At 39.3% G+C, this 15,984-nt stretch overlaps 1 protein-coding gene across 3 annotated transcripts in view; it reads right to left on the bottom strand.

The window, feature by feature from the left end:
• Positions 1-13,820, bottom strand: part of KCNH7 (potassium voltage-gated channel subfamily H member 7) — a 250,019-nt gene extending 236,199 nt beyond the window's left edge. For all 3 annotated transcript variants that reach the window (XM_087733494.1, XM_087733495.1, XM_087733496.1), the window contains exons 1-2: positions 13,297-13,820; positions 11,033-11,263 (exon numbers count right to left, since the gene is read on the bottom strand). In XM_087733494.1, coding sequence (XP_087589620.1) covers positions 11,033-11,263; positions 13,297-13,372 — 307 coding nt within the window. In that variant the 5' untranslated portion in view covers positions 13,373-13,820. The remainder of the gene's footprint in view (positions 1-11,032; positions 11,264-13,296) is intronic.
• Positions 13,821-15,984: the final 2,164 nt, after the last annotated feature.

Here is a 15,984-nt window from a genome sequence, read left to right as displayed (position 1 = left end):
GGCAAGAGAAGGAAACAGTTTGGCCCCTTCTGCCGTTCACAATAACCCCAGCCATCTCTGACCCCATTCTAGCACTTGAGAATCATTACAGTGTGTATTCTCTCTAACAGAAGACGTTGTTTCTCTAGAAGTTATCCTTTATTACAGAGAGGACAGAGACATGTACACAACTGCATCATCCTAGGGTGTCTCTTTTCTCGAATCTGGCCTATGGTCTGAGATACTCATTTAAGAATAATTCCTATTCAGTGTAATTCCTAGTAAAGATTGTTTTACAGAACTATTCCCTGTTGAATATCGTCTCATATTCTCACTCGGTTATCCGTTTCTTGGACTTGATCATGTTGGGGTTGGGGTTTTTTGTGGCATTTACTTATATATATACAATGCTCTTGTCTATATTGGGAAATGTTATGATGCAACCTTGGTGTACTGTCTTAGAAAAGAGAGGAGGATAGTGCAAAATACAGTAGAGAATGATGGTTTGGAATTGTGAGCTTTTCAACAGTAATCACTCTTTCAAGGTAAGAGACTCACTGCCTTAGTCAATCAGCTCATCAGGAGTCACTTTAATTTGTTGTTCAGTTCAGACTTCCTGTGATTGAATGTATTTAATAAGAATAATGTTTTCTTAGTAAAATTGTTGTGAACTATAGAATATCAGTTTGTATTCTATGATTCTGTGGTGGGGTAGGAGGTAATTTTGGCAGCTCCTCTAAGTGGTTGTTAAACCTCTTGAGAAGGAGAAATGCCCTTTCTTAATATGGCACAATATATATAATTGAAAATCTAGTCCTACATTTGCTTTTACATGTAAAAGTTCAGGTCAGTCATTTCCCTTGCAGCAACTGAACCTCAGTGTGATCTTCGTAACTATAATACTTTAGTTATGTCTGATATTTTAGTGCCTGTGGCTCCTAAGGGGCAAAAAAATTTTGGATAATCTACTTTCCAGGTAACAATCAAGGTTAAACATGTAGAATTGTTTCTCTGTCATTTCAAAAAACAGTTGATATATTTTCTTAAATTCCTCAGAAAGTGGAAATAAAGTGCTTTATTCACAACTTTTTTTATTTACAGGAAAATGATCCCAAGGTGAAAGGAAAAGGGATTAGAGACCAAAATGTTACTTAAAAGGGAAACAATTCACTCAGGTCCCATGAAGCAGGGACAAACGCTCTTGCACATTCAAATGTGAGAGAAATCATGTCTGAAATACAAGCAGCCACACAGAATGTATTTATCTGGCTAATAATTATGTTTTGCATATGTCGAGTTCTGCAGAGACAGTGATGCTACTGGCAATTGTGCTTCTGCAGGATCTGTTTTTTTTATAAATGAGGTCAAAAAACAACCAGAAATGAATGTAAATAGACCTGCATGGTCTATTGAAAAGCTCCCTCAGCTGTAATATTCTTGGTTTGTGTAGTTGTTTTTTATAAAATAGAATTGCATACCCATCAGCTAGGAAGAAGAGCTATCTGCAGACCATGTGTTCCTTCCTCTTTTCCCCTCTTTAAATAAACAGTAACCAGAGAAGGGGGATGCCACCTGCACCTAGCGCCTGATCTACAAAACATCACACATATCAGACACGAACTCTGCTTGTAGCTGCAGTAGCAGTTGGTAGTTTTTAGTTAACTTTTTAAGCATTTGGGAGCAGCTCCTTACACCCCAGTTCTACTCCTGACACGAGAGAAGGGATTTGCAAGTTTTAGGATAAAGAGAAACAACATCTTAATACAGTTTTGTGGTCACCCACAAACAGTGCTCAAACTCTGCTTTATCCCTCTACAAAACTTTTCTTTGAAACTCTGTGGGTAAAACACTAAAGCCACTTCTGTGCCACCTCATATTCCTGTTGCCACAAGCAATCAGTATAACTTACAGAAGCACTAAGGATGCTCTGAACTGTGGACCAGCATGGACTGGCTCAGGATTGACATTATATGTAGGCTGTCTTTCACACCAGTTCATGAGCTGCTCCATTAATCCATAGAGAAGGCTCAGATATTGATTAACAGATACCTGGTTTTATACTTCAAGGCTGTTATTCTCTCACATAATATGGTATGTTGTCCATGACTCCAGAAATAGTCCTTTTGGGAAATGTTGTCTTTTCTGTTGGGTGGACTGATTGATTCCTGGTCTATTTTATCATGCAAAAATAATGCTGGGCACTTATGATGGAAAAAAAGGAACACATTTTCCTTTCTTTTATTATCATTATTTAAAATGACATGGACTTTAGGTTTTCTTTCTTTCTTTCCCATTTGTGAATTGAAAGCCATTTTTCAAGCAAGTAGACAAAACTGCAACACTATTTTCCTTTAAATACCATGACAATAGGATTTCTGGACTACTGAGTTTCATGTTCTTTCAAAAGTATTAAAAAATGCTTTCTTGTACAACAGCCATAAACATGCAAAATACTAATGAGATTATCTGGCATTTTTTTCCAGAGAGGAAGGAGTAAAGCAGATTGGCACAAATGAGTTTTGAAAGGAGGAAATTTGCAAGCTATTTTCAGAGATACACTTGCATTCATTTGAATGAAAATCAGCAGAGAGTGCTCTAAGAAATAAATAATCTCAAAAGGGCACAGACTCCAAAGTCTGAGAACAGCTGGGAATAAGTGCTTTACAACATGTGTGTTAGTGATGAAACATATTTACATGATGATTAACTGCTTTTCAAGCAGCCTAGGTATAAGACAAAGGCAAAAACCCTAATATATATTTATCCTTCTTCTGAAGTCATCTCTGCCTCTGTCCCCTGTGGATGAAAATGGAGGAAGGTTTTGTCTGTGTTTTGCATGTTTCTTTCATAACTTGTGTTCTTTGTATGTAGCAGCTCAGATCCAGCTAATACTAGTTAGCAATGGCATAATATGTCTCTACCAGCAGTACTCCAATACCTCAAGACCAGGATTTTTAGTGTTGCAAAAATTAAACTTTGCAGTTTAATTCTGTGAAAGCTGTGGGTGCACAAGCCAAGTCCTGTATCTGTAGGTATTGATATCTTGCTCTCAGGCCTTTAGGAGTGTTTCTGGGAGCAGAAACAGTTACTATATAGTCCCATGCATTTGCTCTAAAGAAGCCAAAATCTCATAAGTTGATACTGTCAAGGATCAGTTTATTTGGGTATTGTGATAAATCCTAATTTCCTGGTATTTGAAGTAAACTTGTTGTGTTTCTCTGAACTGAACTAACCTTTTAGGCAAGACTTTGGTTTCCGTTGCAGTCTCATGCAGCAAACCAGGGATTTAAATGAGGTCATGGCAAAATGTAAAAGAAAGGACTTTTATTGACTATGGTACTATGGAGGAACAAGGACAGGAAAGCAAGAAATTTCAGCAGGCAGGGAAGTACTGAAGGCAGCTGTGATTTCTGGCCTAAGCTTTCTTCTGGTCATTTCCGCTCAACTATCACCAGTGAAATAGTTAATAATGTTGACATTTAAACATCATCCTTAGGTTTTGATGATATGATGGCTCTTTGTTAAGAATGAAGCAGAAATATATTCTTTCTGTGGATAACACTTCAGTGCTATAATTGGGGGTATTATCAAAACTAGGTATAATGAGATCTATAACTAGAGTCAGGTTAATGAAACAGAAAAAGACAACAGGACTTCCCTTTTATACTGTTTACTTTGACTTTTTTTCAGACTGAATTTTGGTATCCTTTGTGGTGATCTTTACTGATGATATTTCACTGGGATTACAGAATTAAAGAATTGAGAAAAATAGAAACAAAAAGGCTATATTGTACCAGAAAGTTGGTGAGGGAGCTTAAAATGGGGTATCTATGGAAATGCTGGAGGTCAAAAAGCATTTTGTGACTAGTTATGGCTGTAATTCTGCTTTCCAAATGAAATTTTAATTTAATTTCTAAGAAATAATTAAAATATGTATGTTATTTCCTTTAAAACAAAAACAGTATACTGGACTAAAAAGTTCAAGGTATACAAAATTATAACACAATACTTCTCACCTCAGAGATGTGAACTTTCAAAGATTTGGACTGTGTGAAACCAGCTGTAACTATAAAGCCACATTACCCCACTCTCATTGTCATGCATCTGCTCTGCCTAGATCGAGGTTCACAGCTACAGTTCTGATTGCTTTTGAGATATGTGGTTTCCAGAGTGAGTTAGCAATTTCCATAGTCTGCTTGGTCTTGCTACTCTGAATCCTATACTGCTTGATTAAGCTTTTTCCATACTTAGCTGGGAAGCTGGGAAGAATATGGACTGTCTAGCACATAGACTGAGTCATACACTAAGTCAAATATGTAGGGAACACTTTAAAACTGGACTGGAAACCACTAAGATGAAATCTAGACCAAACCACTATTCTCTTTCCATTGCTTGAAACCAGAGAGAACAGCACCAATGTCAACACTGCTACTATTTGAAGTGCGATGTTTTGAAGCTTGTATAATACCAACTATGCATAAGGCTGCTATTAGAAAAGCAGTTGCTCTTCCCCCTTGTCTATTGCAAGGTATGATGTCTGATTTGCTCTCTGCATCGCTTTTTGATATATGGGCCAATTCAGTGGAGAAGAGAATGAACCAATCGATAATGCAAATTAGGAGTACGGAATAACTCTCTTATCAAAATGTAACATTGAAAAGGATGCACCCTGAAGATGGAAAGAGGACACAATAAAATTATGTGAAACCACACCAAAAAATAGACTAACAGCTTCTGTTCTTTTTGCCTCATAACCCAAAACCAAAATAGCTTTCACTAAAACTGAAAGGAACATATTCAAAGCAGATAAAAAACTTTGTCAGGCAATGCCTAATTAAAAGATGAAACTCTTCTCCATAGGATATTATCATTCCAAACAGCTTAGAAAACCTTTGAGTATGTGTATCATATTGTAACCTTCTAGTGCCATTTGACTCCAGAATGTGACACCTTTCTTACCACTGTGGGACTCTCTTTTTGAAAGTCAGCAATCATTGATTCTTTGTAGCTCAAGCAAGGGAAATTTGGGTCCCTTGATTAGTTTAAGTTGACCCTGTGACTTTCTGAATCCTGCTGTAAAACTGTACTATGGAAGTCCAGTGGCAGAAGAGTTCCCTCTGGACACTGTACTGAAACGAAAGACTTCTCCTGATCCGCTAGCCTGCAGGTTTTTTATTTGTGCCATGAAGGAAGTTAAAACTGTCAGAAAGGATTTTTCCAAGCTAAGATTTTTTTTCTGTTAAAGCTGCAGTAGCTATAATAATAGCAGTTGTATTCTTCATTATTTTTTAAAATTAGATATATCTAATCATGCCTTTCTGACTCTAAACACTGACAAAGAGCATAATTTTAAAGGCAATTTAATTTTTATTCCTTTTTATTCAGATAGTCTCTCATTAGCAGGAATACATGAATGGGAAAAAATGATCTTCTATAAAAGCCCCCTTCTTATTGAAAATAAATTCATCATTCATGAGAAGAAAAAAGAATATATTGGAGAGCGAAGGAATTGAAAAATATGGTTGAAATTGGCCAATAAAAACCCCTACTTAGTATATCTGAGAGCTGCTTTATCATAATCATTAGGTATCCCATGTGAAATGTGAATAAGAAGTGATCCACAGTTCTGGGCAGGCACAGGGGACATAACTGAATGGGGGTGGGTAAATGAGATATTTGGATCATTGAGGTATCGGCTCGCTGCTGATGGTGCTCCCTGTTGCAAAAACAGCAATACTGAATGGGACAAGGGACAGTCTTGTCTCTTAGAACAAGTATTAAAATCTAAGGTAGAAATATCACACTACAGACATAAGAAAAGGTCATCCATTTCCAATAGTTAAACACCTTCAGTAACATTCTGATTTTGATCCAAATTTTTTTTTAAGGATGTTTGGAAAAAACTTTAAGACAGGTTTTTTGGACAGCTTTTTGTTGGGGCGTAACACTTTCTTTATCAAAATGCGGTCAGATAGTATTTCTTAAACCAAGAACTCCTAGAGCAGCAGGGTATTAGACAGTGACTTGATTCATTGACCTTTCTCATCAGCTCTTGTTAAGGCATCGAATCTACAGTCAAAACTGCACTTGCTGACCCTCATGTTAGAGCCAATCTAAAGGGACTTGACATACATGCAAGGGTTTTTCTTTTCAGCTGTATTTTTAATTGATTGGTAGGTTCACAGCATTTATAGAAGACAAACAGGTGATAAAACACCTATGCTGGTTTAAGTCCAGATGATGACCTTCTAAATGAAGTCCTGATCTTTCTGTTTTAGAACACTTAATACCATTTTCACTTTATTTTGTCAGTATGTTTACATATTTTTTTATTTTCTTATCCTCAAAAAAGAGCTTAAAAGGCCTTAAAAATATTAGTTTGTAATCTTAATGTGTTTTGAAAATACAAATATGTTTAATTTGCAGTCAAATGTAGTAAATTACATTTCTCAAAGTGGGTGACAAGTAATTTGTGAGGTTTGTAAACACTCTCCAAATAATTGCTTCATCTTATCTTTGCTCAACCTATACTCTTCTGTAGTGCTTCTTATCCCTAGAATATCTGATGTGTATAGAGTAAGCTTAAATGATCTCCTTACCTCCCTTTAACAGGTATACTCTCTAACCTTAGATATAGTCCACTGTGTCCACAAAGCATAGAGTAAGATGTAAAAAAGTATTCAGTGTGATACAATGATTTCTGATTATCATATATCCATTCTCAATCCCAAAATAATTACACTCTTTATGTCAAAAGCTTTACAGCTTTACCACCTCAAGCAATATTTTACAGCTGTCAAGAATGATTTATGCAATAATGACTTAAACTGCAAAATGGAGTCCTCAAAGGAAGAGCTGTCAAACATTTTCACCACAAATAACTTTATTAAAATAAGAATTTTATATTCTGTATAAACAATATCTTACCTTCAACTATAATACAGATCATATAGCTATATGATTTGTGAAAATGAAGTTGTGGGATAGTGAGGAATATACTATATTGCTACTTTGATATCAGAGCATAATTTTTGAATTAAGCAGATGTTAATGCCTAATGGGCAAGACTTTAAAAAAAATCTGTTTCAAAATAATAGTTCTTGTGATTTGTCTGTATTTATCTATTGTTCTTTTAAAAAGGGATATTTACATTAAAAAATAAATTTACTGAGTCTTTAATCCCATGAGTACATCCAGTGACATTTGTGGAGCTTCTTGTGTGATGAGAACCTACGAATTTGGACCCTTAGTTTTGGCATCCATCTGTTCCCATTAAACATTTTTCTCAGTAGTAATTAATTCTTTTGATAACTACGTAATCACCTACTGTGGCACTACTCTAACAGGACAGAGGACCAGAACTTTGCCTGGATTGTGTAAATACCCTTCTAAAAGCAAAAAGGAGTGAGGAGAAATTAAAATCAAATGTAGGCTATATTAACAATCTTATTCTGATGCAAATACTGCAAGAAGAACTAGCACAGCTTTTAGCTGCAAATGTTAAAAACTTCTGTGAAGACAGGGCACTGGTGTGGTTGGGACAGGGCCTGCTGGGTGTGCAAGTAATGCTGGCATCCCACCTCCATGCCATCTAAACAATTACACAAAACTATCACAAGTATTCTCCCCCTCTCCTCTGCACCGTCCCCACACTGCACAGCGGAAAGGTAAATGTTCCTGGTCTAGGTAACATGTTTATAAAACCATGATAACATCAAATTTGCGTTCTCCTTTGACCACCGTATCTTCTGTCTGCTGCGTTTAAGGCAGCGTAGATTCAAGCAACTGCCATTTTCTGATAATCAATCTGCTACAAATTTAATCCCATCCTTCTGTCTCCTTTTCTTCAAGAGTGTGATCTGGCCTAAAGATTTAAGCAGTGAACAAACAGCAGTATTCAGTCTTGCATCATCAAGGTGTTTAAAACTCAAAAACTTGCACTTTCTTTCATCTAGAAAAGTGGACTATAGACCAGTAAAGAACATCAGAATCCTAATTCCCAGTACATATGTAATTCTATTTTTCTAGTGCAAGAATTTCCTTCTAAGTTGAACTTTAAAGCTGTGACATTTTAAAACTATGTAAGGTGGTATTTAGAATTAAAAAGAAAAAGCACTAGTTATAGAGTGATTCCCTTTCTGATATCTGTGTTGCTGGACTTCTGATGACAGATTAGCTTTATAAGTGAGTGGATGTATGATCCCACTGACATTTGCTTTACTTTGAAATATTAAAATAATGTTTAATATAATCAGTGGCTTATGTAGAGTAAATGATAGTGTGATGTGGAATAAGGTTTTATTTGCAATTCACTGGGCATTTATTCAGGACTGTGTAATATGGTCTTCAGAAACTCTTGACGGTGGAACCTCAAGCGATTCACACCTTCATGAGCTGTCTTCCTCCTCCGTATGCTTAGTATTATGTTAAATATTATACAATGGGTGGCTATGAAATATAATATCAAATCAAACTTTCAAGCAGTGGGTAGTTCATTGGAGTAACTTGGGTTACTCACATGGAGAAAGTTACATTTCTAACTGTGCTGGTATTGACCTATTAAAATATTCTCATATTCACCCACAGCACACAGTGCAAGTGCCACTAAACAGCCAATAAACTCTCAGATTTTTAGAAAATTCTTTACATTAATTTTGCTTCAGAACACAGAGAAGTCCTTGTTAGGTATCACCATTCTGTATATTATTATAATATACAGAGTATGTTATATATAGCATCTATATATATACTCTATATATTGCAAAAACAAATTTGCAAATTTGAAAAAGTGAAGTAAGAGAAGATGAAAAGTGAAGCATATCTTTTCAGTAATTTAGAATAGCTATAGAATATGTTTACTGACATTTATTATATCCATCATATAGGTAGTTTCAATTTTATGATACCACATAAAACTTCAGATTTTTTTATCACATTTTGTAAAGAAATTGAACATTATGTAGAATGAAACAAAAAAGTCTGTATATACAAATGATCAAGCTGTCAGACATTTACGCATTTGAGTGTCAGACCTATCTTGTATTTTATCGATTTTTGCCTGTAATCAGTGACTTGATATTTTAAATTACATTTACAATTCAAAATAATTCACCTGTATTTGTTTAAATTTAGCAGTGCATATAGTGCACATGGTAAGTCCTGTTCACATTTTGACCAGTCAGATTTTGAGAAATTCAACTCAAATTTGTCTAGAACTGCTGTCTGTAGCTTTTGAAATTCCTTAACCTTCAAATATATGGTCTAGTAATTTAAAGAAGCTATTCACAGAAGTAAAGTTACTGAGAACCCTTATGCATAAGATTGTTTACACTAAATAATCCATAACTCTCATTTATAATGTGCTTCAAAATTCAAAACTATTTACAAAAGGTATGGCAATTCTCATGGACAGTTTTACTTTGGTTTGCCTCAGATTATGGCATGTTGCATGATGCCAGAATTCAGCATTTTAGAAAAATACATATTTACGGTAACTGACAGATAAGCAGTACTTTAGTTAAGCGCCTTTCCTTCCCTCCTAATATCTTGGGAGACTGAAGCACTTTTAAACGACCAGATCTCAAAACAGTGCTCCAGGCTGCTGGCTGTGAAAGTTACCAATGACATTCTCCTTTTGCAATATTATTTTTAACACACGCCAAGTTAAAACAAACCCAGGCTAGATGTGTAAAAGAGACACGGTGTCAGGTCTCCCGAGAAATCTATGTTCAAGGCACAGATACAACAACAAATCTTCACCAAAATCTGCTCCAGACCACTGAACGAGATCCAAGAATAAAGGACTCTACTGAAAATGTGCTAAGAAGAATACACTTAAATATTGGTAGTGTGGGTAGAATGGTTGGCCCAAGTCCTATCTGAATTATACCAGCCTAAGCTAAAAATAATATTACTTAAGTCTTTCCACGATAACAACAGAATTATTGAGAACAGGGTTTAACTCTGTGACTTTAAAATGCGAGAGCATCCATTGCATGTGATTCTAAAATTGATGCAAACAACACACTGGCACTTCTCCAGAACTAATTTAAGCTCAGCATTTGAATATGAATTTCCTTTTCATTCTCCCAAGAGCGTACACAGCAAGAGACAGAATAAGGTACACCATGCTTATCCATTACTTGGATTTGTTTGAAAGACGGATGTTTCTGTGAATAACCCTGGGTAATTGGGGGGGGGGGGGCACACACACCAAAACCCTACATATAACTATTATGTACCATAATTTTTTCACGCATATGCATTTTTTAATCTGCAAATACAGTTGTTTATTCATTTAATGCTCTTAACAGGAAAAAGCATCAGCATAGCAGATTTAGCCATTCTTCTTTATATCAGCAATAGTGTTAACAGATATATGTTGAGTTTTCACTGAATAACAGGGAAACTCTTTGTAGTTTAGCCATCCCAAAATTTTTACTCTGACAACATAATTCTAAGACAACTTCTGTGGTTCGGTTGTAGGTACTCCAACTTCACACTATCTCATCTCTGAAAAAGATTTGTCCCTTTCTTTATAAGCTATTGCTTTCTTCATGATAGGCCTATTTTTGCCACTTTTAACCTTGTTGTACTTTTTTCCAGTAAAATACTGCATTTAAATCAAGGTATGGTTCCAATTGTGTGAGGCAGGCAGCCCCCTGAAACTGATACACCATTCCTGTGTCCTGTGAGGCGAAACAGTTCATAAAAATTAGCATTCACAGGATGTCCCCTCTATGCTTGTGTCATCTGTTCATTGTTGTAGGGCTGTTTACTTCAGGGAATTTAGATCTGCTTTAAACCAACCGAGAGGAGAACTTTTGTTCAACAGTTGCAAACACAGTGCTAGCTTCATTCAGCTGTTAAAGTCAGCGTACAGTGATATACTCCATACACCCACTACTTTCAGGGCAGATTCCCTTACTGGTATACATTAAGTGTACTTCACTGGACGCCAGAGAAATTACAACACTACTCCAGCAAAACTTCTTGTACCAATCGACTGATAATCAAACACACAAAAAGTCTTGAAAATAAAAACAGACTTTACCATCTTTGTGATAATAGGTGACTTCTACTTTCCTCTCCTCTGACCCCAGCAGTGCTTGAGCAATTTGGGCAATATGATGTCTTTTGGTCTCTGGCCCATGAAGAAAATCACAGGTGCAAGGTTTCTGCATGACATCTGGCCTGGAGAACCCGGTCATCTCACAGAAACCATCATTGCAGTAGATGATAGCACAATTCTGCACTCTAGCATTAGCAATGATGAATTTTTTATCTGCAATAAAAGAAAGTGATGCATTTTTTAGTACTCTAACATTTCATAAAGTGTCGATTGCATGGATGGATGCTAAATAACCCTTCTTTTCACTGGGATGCCTGAAATGCAGAGATTTTCAGTCATTTAATGTAGCTAAGTCGATCCATAGCTTTTAAAGAAACATCAATACATTTAGAATACATTAAAGATGAAGAAAGTTGTCTTTTAAGGAAATAAAACCAGATTATGCAAGTCTTTTGCAAAACTCCTTTTGACTTCAAAATTTTGTCTTTTTTAGCTTCACGGAAACCCAGGTGATGAGCGCCATCCTGTCTGCCATAACTCCAGGAAAGCCCTTGAAAAGTTAGTAGCTTCTTTTGGGGGGAAGTGGGGCCTCGGGAAGGGGGCTCTACTCAAGTGAAGGGCTTCCTGGGATAAGATACAACCAGCTCAGTCTGCTCTGTAGGGATTTGCATTGAGGTGAATGACAGCAAGTTTATAGTCAGTATTTTAACAAAGCTATCTGGAAAAGAACATGATAATTTTTTTCATCTGTGATTGTTTTAGAAGTTACATTTATAAAAGAAAATGTTCCTTAGTAGAAAAAAAAGGAGTATGAAGGTACATGAAAACCAAAGGTTGTGATATTGGAAACATTTTGCACAGTCCGCTGAAGTTCTGTGCCTCAGTCCATCAACCTTTCCCAAAACCTCACCTGAGAGAAAGGTTCAAAAGTTTTCAACTGTTATTTCATTTGTTTCTGTTTACCACTATAACACACTATTCCCATTGTAATTATAAATGTGTCGCTTTGATACACTTACTGTTAATAACATGAATTTCTACTTACTTAATCACACTAGTAGGTCCCTTGCTTTATGAAAGACTTTTTACGTGGCACCAAGTTAGCAGTACAAGTCTTGAAAATTTTAAAGATATTCTGTCTTTGAACACAGTGAAATATTTGGAGAGAAAAATATAGATTTCATTCTTGCTTTTTCTACTGTCTTTCAATCATGCTGAATTTTCACTATCACTTGCCTAGTTAGTAGGTAGTGCTTTATTCTCTTCAAAATATATACACTTTACTGCATAAAAACTTTACTCGAGTAGCAACACTGACGTAGCGTTTAGATAAATTAGGACTACAAACACTCTTCAATTTTCTCTAATAATACAAATATTAAATTGGTAATGTCTGTTTGAGTATAATGAAGTATATAAACTGGAGTTAGCTGTAAGGGTTTGCATCAGTCTGATACTAAAAATATGCTAAATATTTAAATAAATGTACATATATCAAAACTACTGTTTCTAAATGAAATTCATTTTAAGCATCAAGTGTTCCTTCTTACTGTTAACAGTAAACCAGAGTTCCGGCCAGGAAAAACACCTCAGCTTCAGCCTCCTCGACAGGTAGTGAACTGCTGCATTGGAAAAGATCTCACAGACTCTCCCTGAGGATGCATTTGCACTGGTTTGATAGATATTTTAGGCTTACATAAACAAAGCAGGAATATTTGACAGCTATATTAAAATGCAGTCATGACAACAAGGTAAGAAAGTATTTTCCCTTTAATAACTCCTTTGCATAGTATGCGTTTCCTCTAAATCAAAGTCTGACTGTTACGCTTTATTTTGAAAAGACAATGATAATTAATAATAACAACAACAATAACAACAACAATAATAATAGTAAATATAGCTGATTTTTTTAGACGTTGCACAGGCAGCAAGATTGTACACTCTGCTTTTAGAGCCATCTCACCAGTTCAGAACAAGGTAAGAGATATAACTTCTATAGCTATACAATATGGATACAGTCAAAGATAAAAACTATTCCTTGAAACGGGGGGAAAAAAAGCCCAATAATTCCAGTTGGTAATCTGTATTCTAGATCAAAAACAATGCTACTCCTGCCAGGGATCCCCTCCTTACCTCTGAGGTTTTCTTTACAATCTACAAACTTAAAATAGTCTGGAGCTGCTGTCCATTTAGTCACAAGCAGAATCAAACTACTGTAGCAAAATAGATAGAAAGAGAGAACTTACTTTGCCCTTCAAATTTTCGTATGATTGTACCCAAAAATGTATTTTGTGGTGCCACATGACCTCTGCGAACAGGCATGTTTGTACAGGTCTTCGGTTTTCTGTGCACAATGACTTCTCCAAGGATCTCCTACACGGCTCCAGCCCAAAGCACCGAGCCAGCTACCCTTTGTGACAAATCATCGTCCTCTGGAGCTCGGAAATCTCTTCCCATTTAGCACCACTTCTAGAGACACGCTTTTCCTATTGGAGTCAGATCCATCCCCCAGTTTCTTTCTTTTTCTTTCTTTCTTTCCTTGCTTTCTGTTCTATTTTTTTCCTGGAGGAGCTCGGACGCTATTGTCTGGGGCGGGTAGGGGTGGGGTAAGCAGGAGGAGGTGGGGGGGGAAGATTACAAGGGTAATCGATCTCTAGCACCAAACATCGCCAATTTTCCAAAGCAAATGGCTGTGACCCGGCAGTTTCCGACGCTGTAGTGATGGTTAGAGGGCTGGAAGACTAATGTTGCTCCGCTGCCAGAGGGAGTGACGTTCCCCCCCTCCGGGCTTCACCACGGCGCGCAGCAGCTCGGATTACTCAAGCGTGGCTTAGCAAGCGCCAGCCAATAAATCTCTTCAAAACTCAGCGACAAACAGTGGCATCAGGAATGAGCTACACCCCGGCAGCACCGCGACGTGCCACATCCCCCACCACTGCGGCTGCGGGGGGGCAGCGGGGACCGAAGGCGCTGGCGGCGGGGGGGGGGGCGGGGGGGGGGCCACCTCGGGCCGCCCCAGCTTCTCCGCCCTCCCGGCACCGCCGGCCCTTTCGCGGCCCCCGAGCGTGGCCCGCCGGGGAGCCCCAGGCGCTGCCAGGGCCGGGGGAGGGAGGGAGCTTTGTACACGCCCCGTCGGGGGGGGGGCGGGGAGGCGCGAGTGGGGGTCGATTTTGAGCGATGGGGGGGCGGGGAGGGAAGGGACCACCGGAGCCCTCGGCATCCTTCCCCGCCCCGATGGAAGGGATCGCCCCATCTTCCCGCAGCGTGACCCAGACGGGGACTTCCCCTCGCCCCACGCACCCCTCCTGCCGAGGGAGGGGGATCCCCCCGGCGCCGGGCGCTGCTCCCCGGGCCCGAGCAGGTGCGAGGCTCCGCTCGGGGGCCGAGAGGGCGGCGCGGAGGGCGCGCCGGGGCCCCGCGGGTGCGGGGGGGTGAGCTCCGGCAGGCAGCCCTCGCCCGGCCCGGGGCGGGGACCGAGCGGGCACCGCGGCCGCCCCGCCGCCGGAGCCGCGTCCCCGGGCCGGGCTCCGGGCTCCGCCCCGCCGCCCAGGGCCGGGGTCGGGGCCGCGGGGCCGGGCCGGGGCGCGGCGCCCGCTCGGAGCTGGCCCTGGTGCTGGAGCCGCCCCGGCGACGCGCCCGGAGGCGCCGCTGCCCGCGGTCGGGCCCGGGGGGCGCCTGCCTTCCCCCGCCTCGCTCTTCTCGGCTTCTCCCACCCCACAGGGATAACTCGGGAAGCTCCCGGGGGAAGCGAGTATTATTTTCAGGCTGTAATTAAGGCTTCCTGCACTACCGAGCGGGCAGAACGGTGTGCGTTCAGCACGGGTGCGGCGAGCACCGGGGGACCTCGGCGAGGTGATACGGGGAGGGAGCTGGGGGCAGCCATGCGATACTGGAAAGGCATCTCCAGGGTAGTGCAGAGCAGCGGCGGCTTCTTAATAAACTCACAGGGAAAAAAAAGCGAGGCACCTGCTCGCCGTTCTTTGTAATAGCAAGCACAGGATATTGAGCCGGCAAACCACCGCCTCCCACCTGTTCTTCCGCAACACGCGCAGGTGTTTCCTTATGCCCGTGGGCTTCTCTCAGGTGTGGCCTTTGTTTCACTGTTGCCGTGTGTCATCCTCTATATTTATCAGAGGAGAAACACAGGGGGTGGGTACATTTCTGGACTAATTTCATTTAATCTCAGTGGAATCATTCCGGATTTACACAACTGTAAATGATGTCTGAAAATATAATTTATATATACACAAATTGTATTTAGAAGGCTGCATAGTAATTGACTGTATACTAATTACAAAGCCTCAGCTACATTAAGTGGTATGTAATCAGGTACATAATCAATCTTAGGAAGTGAGTGTTGCTTATTTACAGAAGCAAACGTTTTAATCTCTGTACTCAGAGGTATGAATCAAAGGAATAACAGCCATATATTCTTTATAATCATAATATTTGGAGAAGTACAACATTTTTGTGACTCTGATCAACGCTAGAGAGTAAAACTCTTACAATATTTTTACTCGCTTTTCATGTCATTTGGAGAGTGGATGAGGCTGCAGGTTGAATTTTTCTCTTTCTGCTCTTTGTCTTGGCCAAGAACACCCATATATTGCCACAAAAATGTTTTCAAGTTCCCAAGGACAGCAGTAGAACTCATGCACATAAAGTGAGAGGAGCATATTTATTTTAACACTTTATATAATACCTAACATCTAGTCAAGTCATAATGGCCAGCAATGACTTCATTCTCATTTTGACATTAAAAAGTGGCACTTTGGTGTTTCTACAACAGCAATAGAAAATATTCACAATAAAATTGTGACCTGTACTGAACAACCAGTGTTTGTTTCTAGTAGTCAACAGTTAGTAGCAAACTAGATCAACTACAGGCCCGTAGAGTCCAGAGTCCAGTGCTTTAGGTGCCTGGCTGGTAAAAA

This window comes from Nipponia nippon, unplaced genomic scaffold (genome assembly GCF_047370975.1).
Source record: "Nipponia nippon isolate SJK-2023a ecotype South Korea unplaced genomic scaffold, ASM4737097v1 scaffold_5, whole genome shotgun sequence".
NCBI classification, from domain to species: domain Eukaryota; kingdom Metazoa; phylum Chordata; class Aves; order Pelecaniformes; family Threskiornithidae; genus Nipponia; species Nipponia nippon.
Note: the sequence above shows the minus strand (reverse complement) of the source record. Positions and strands in the feature narration are given on the sequence as shown.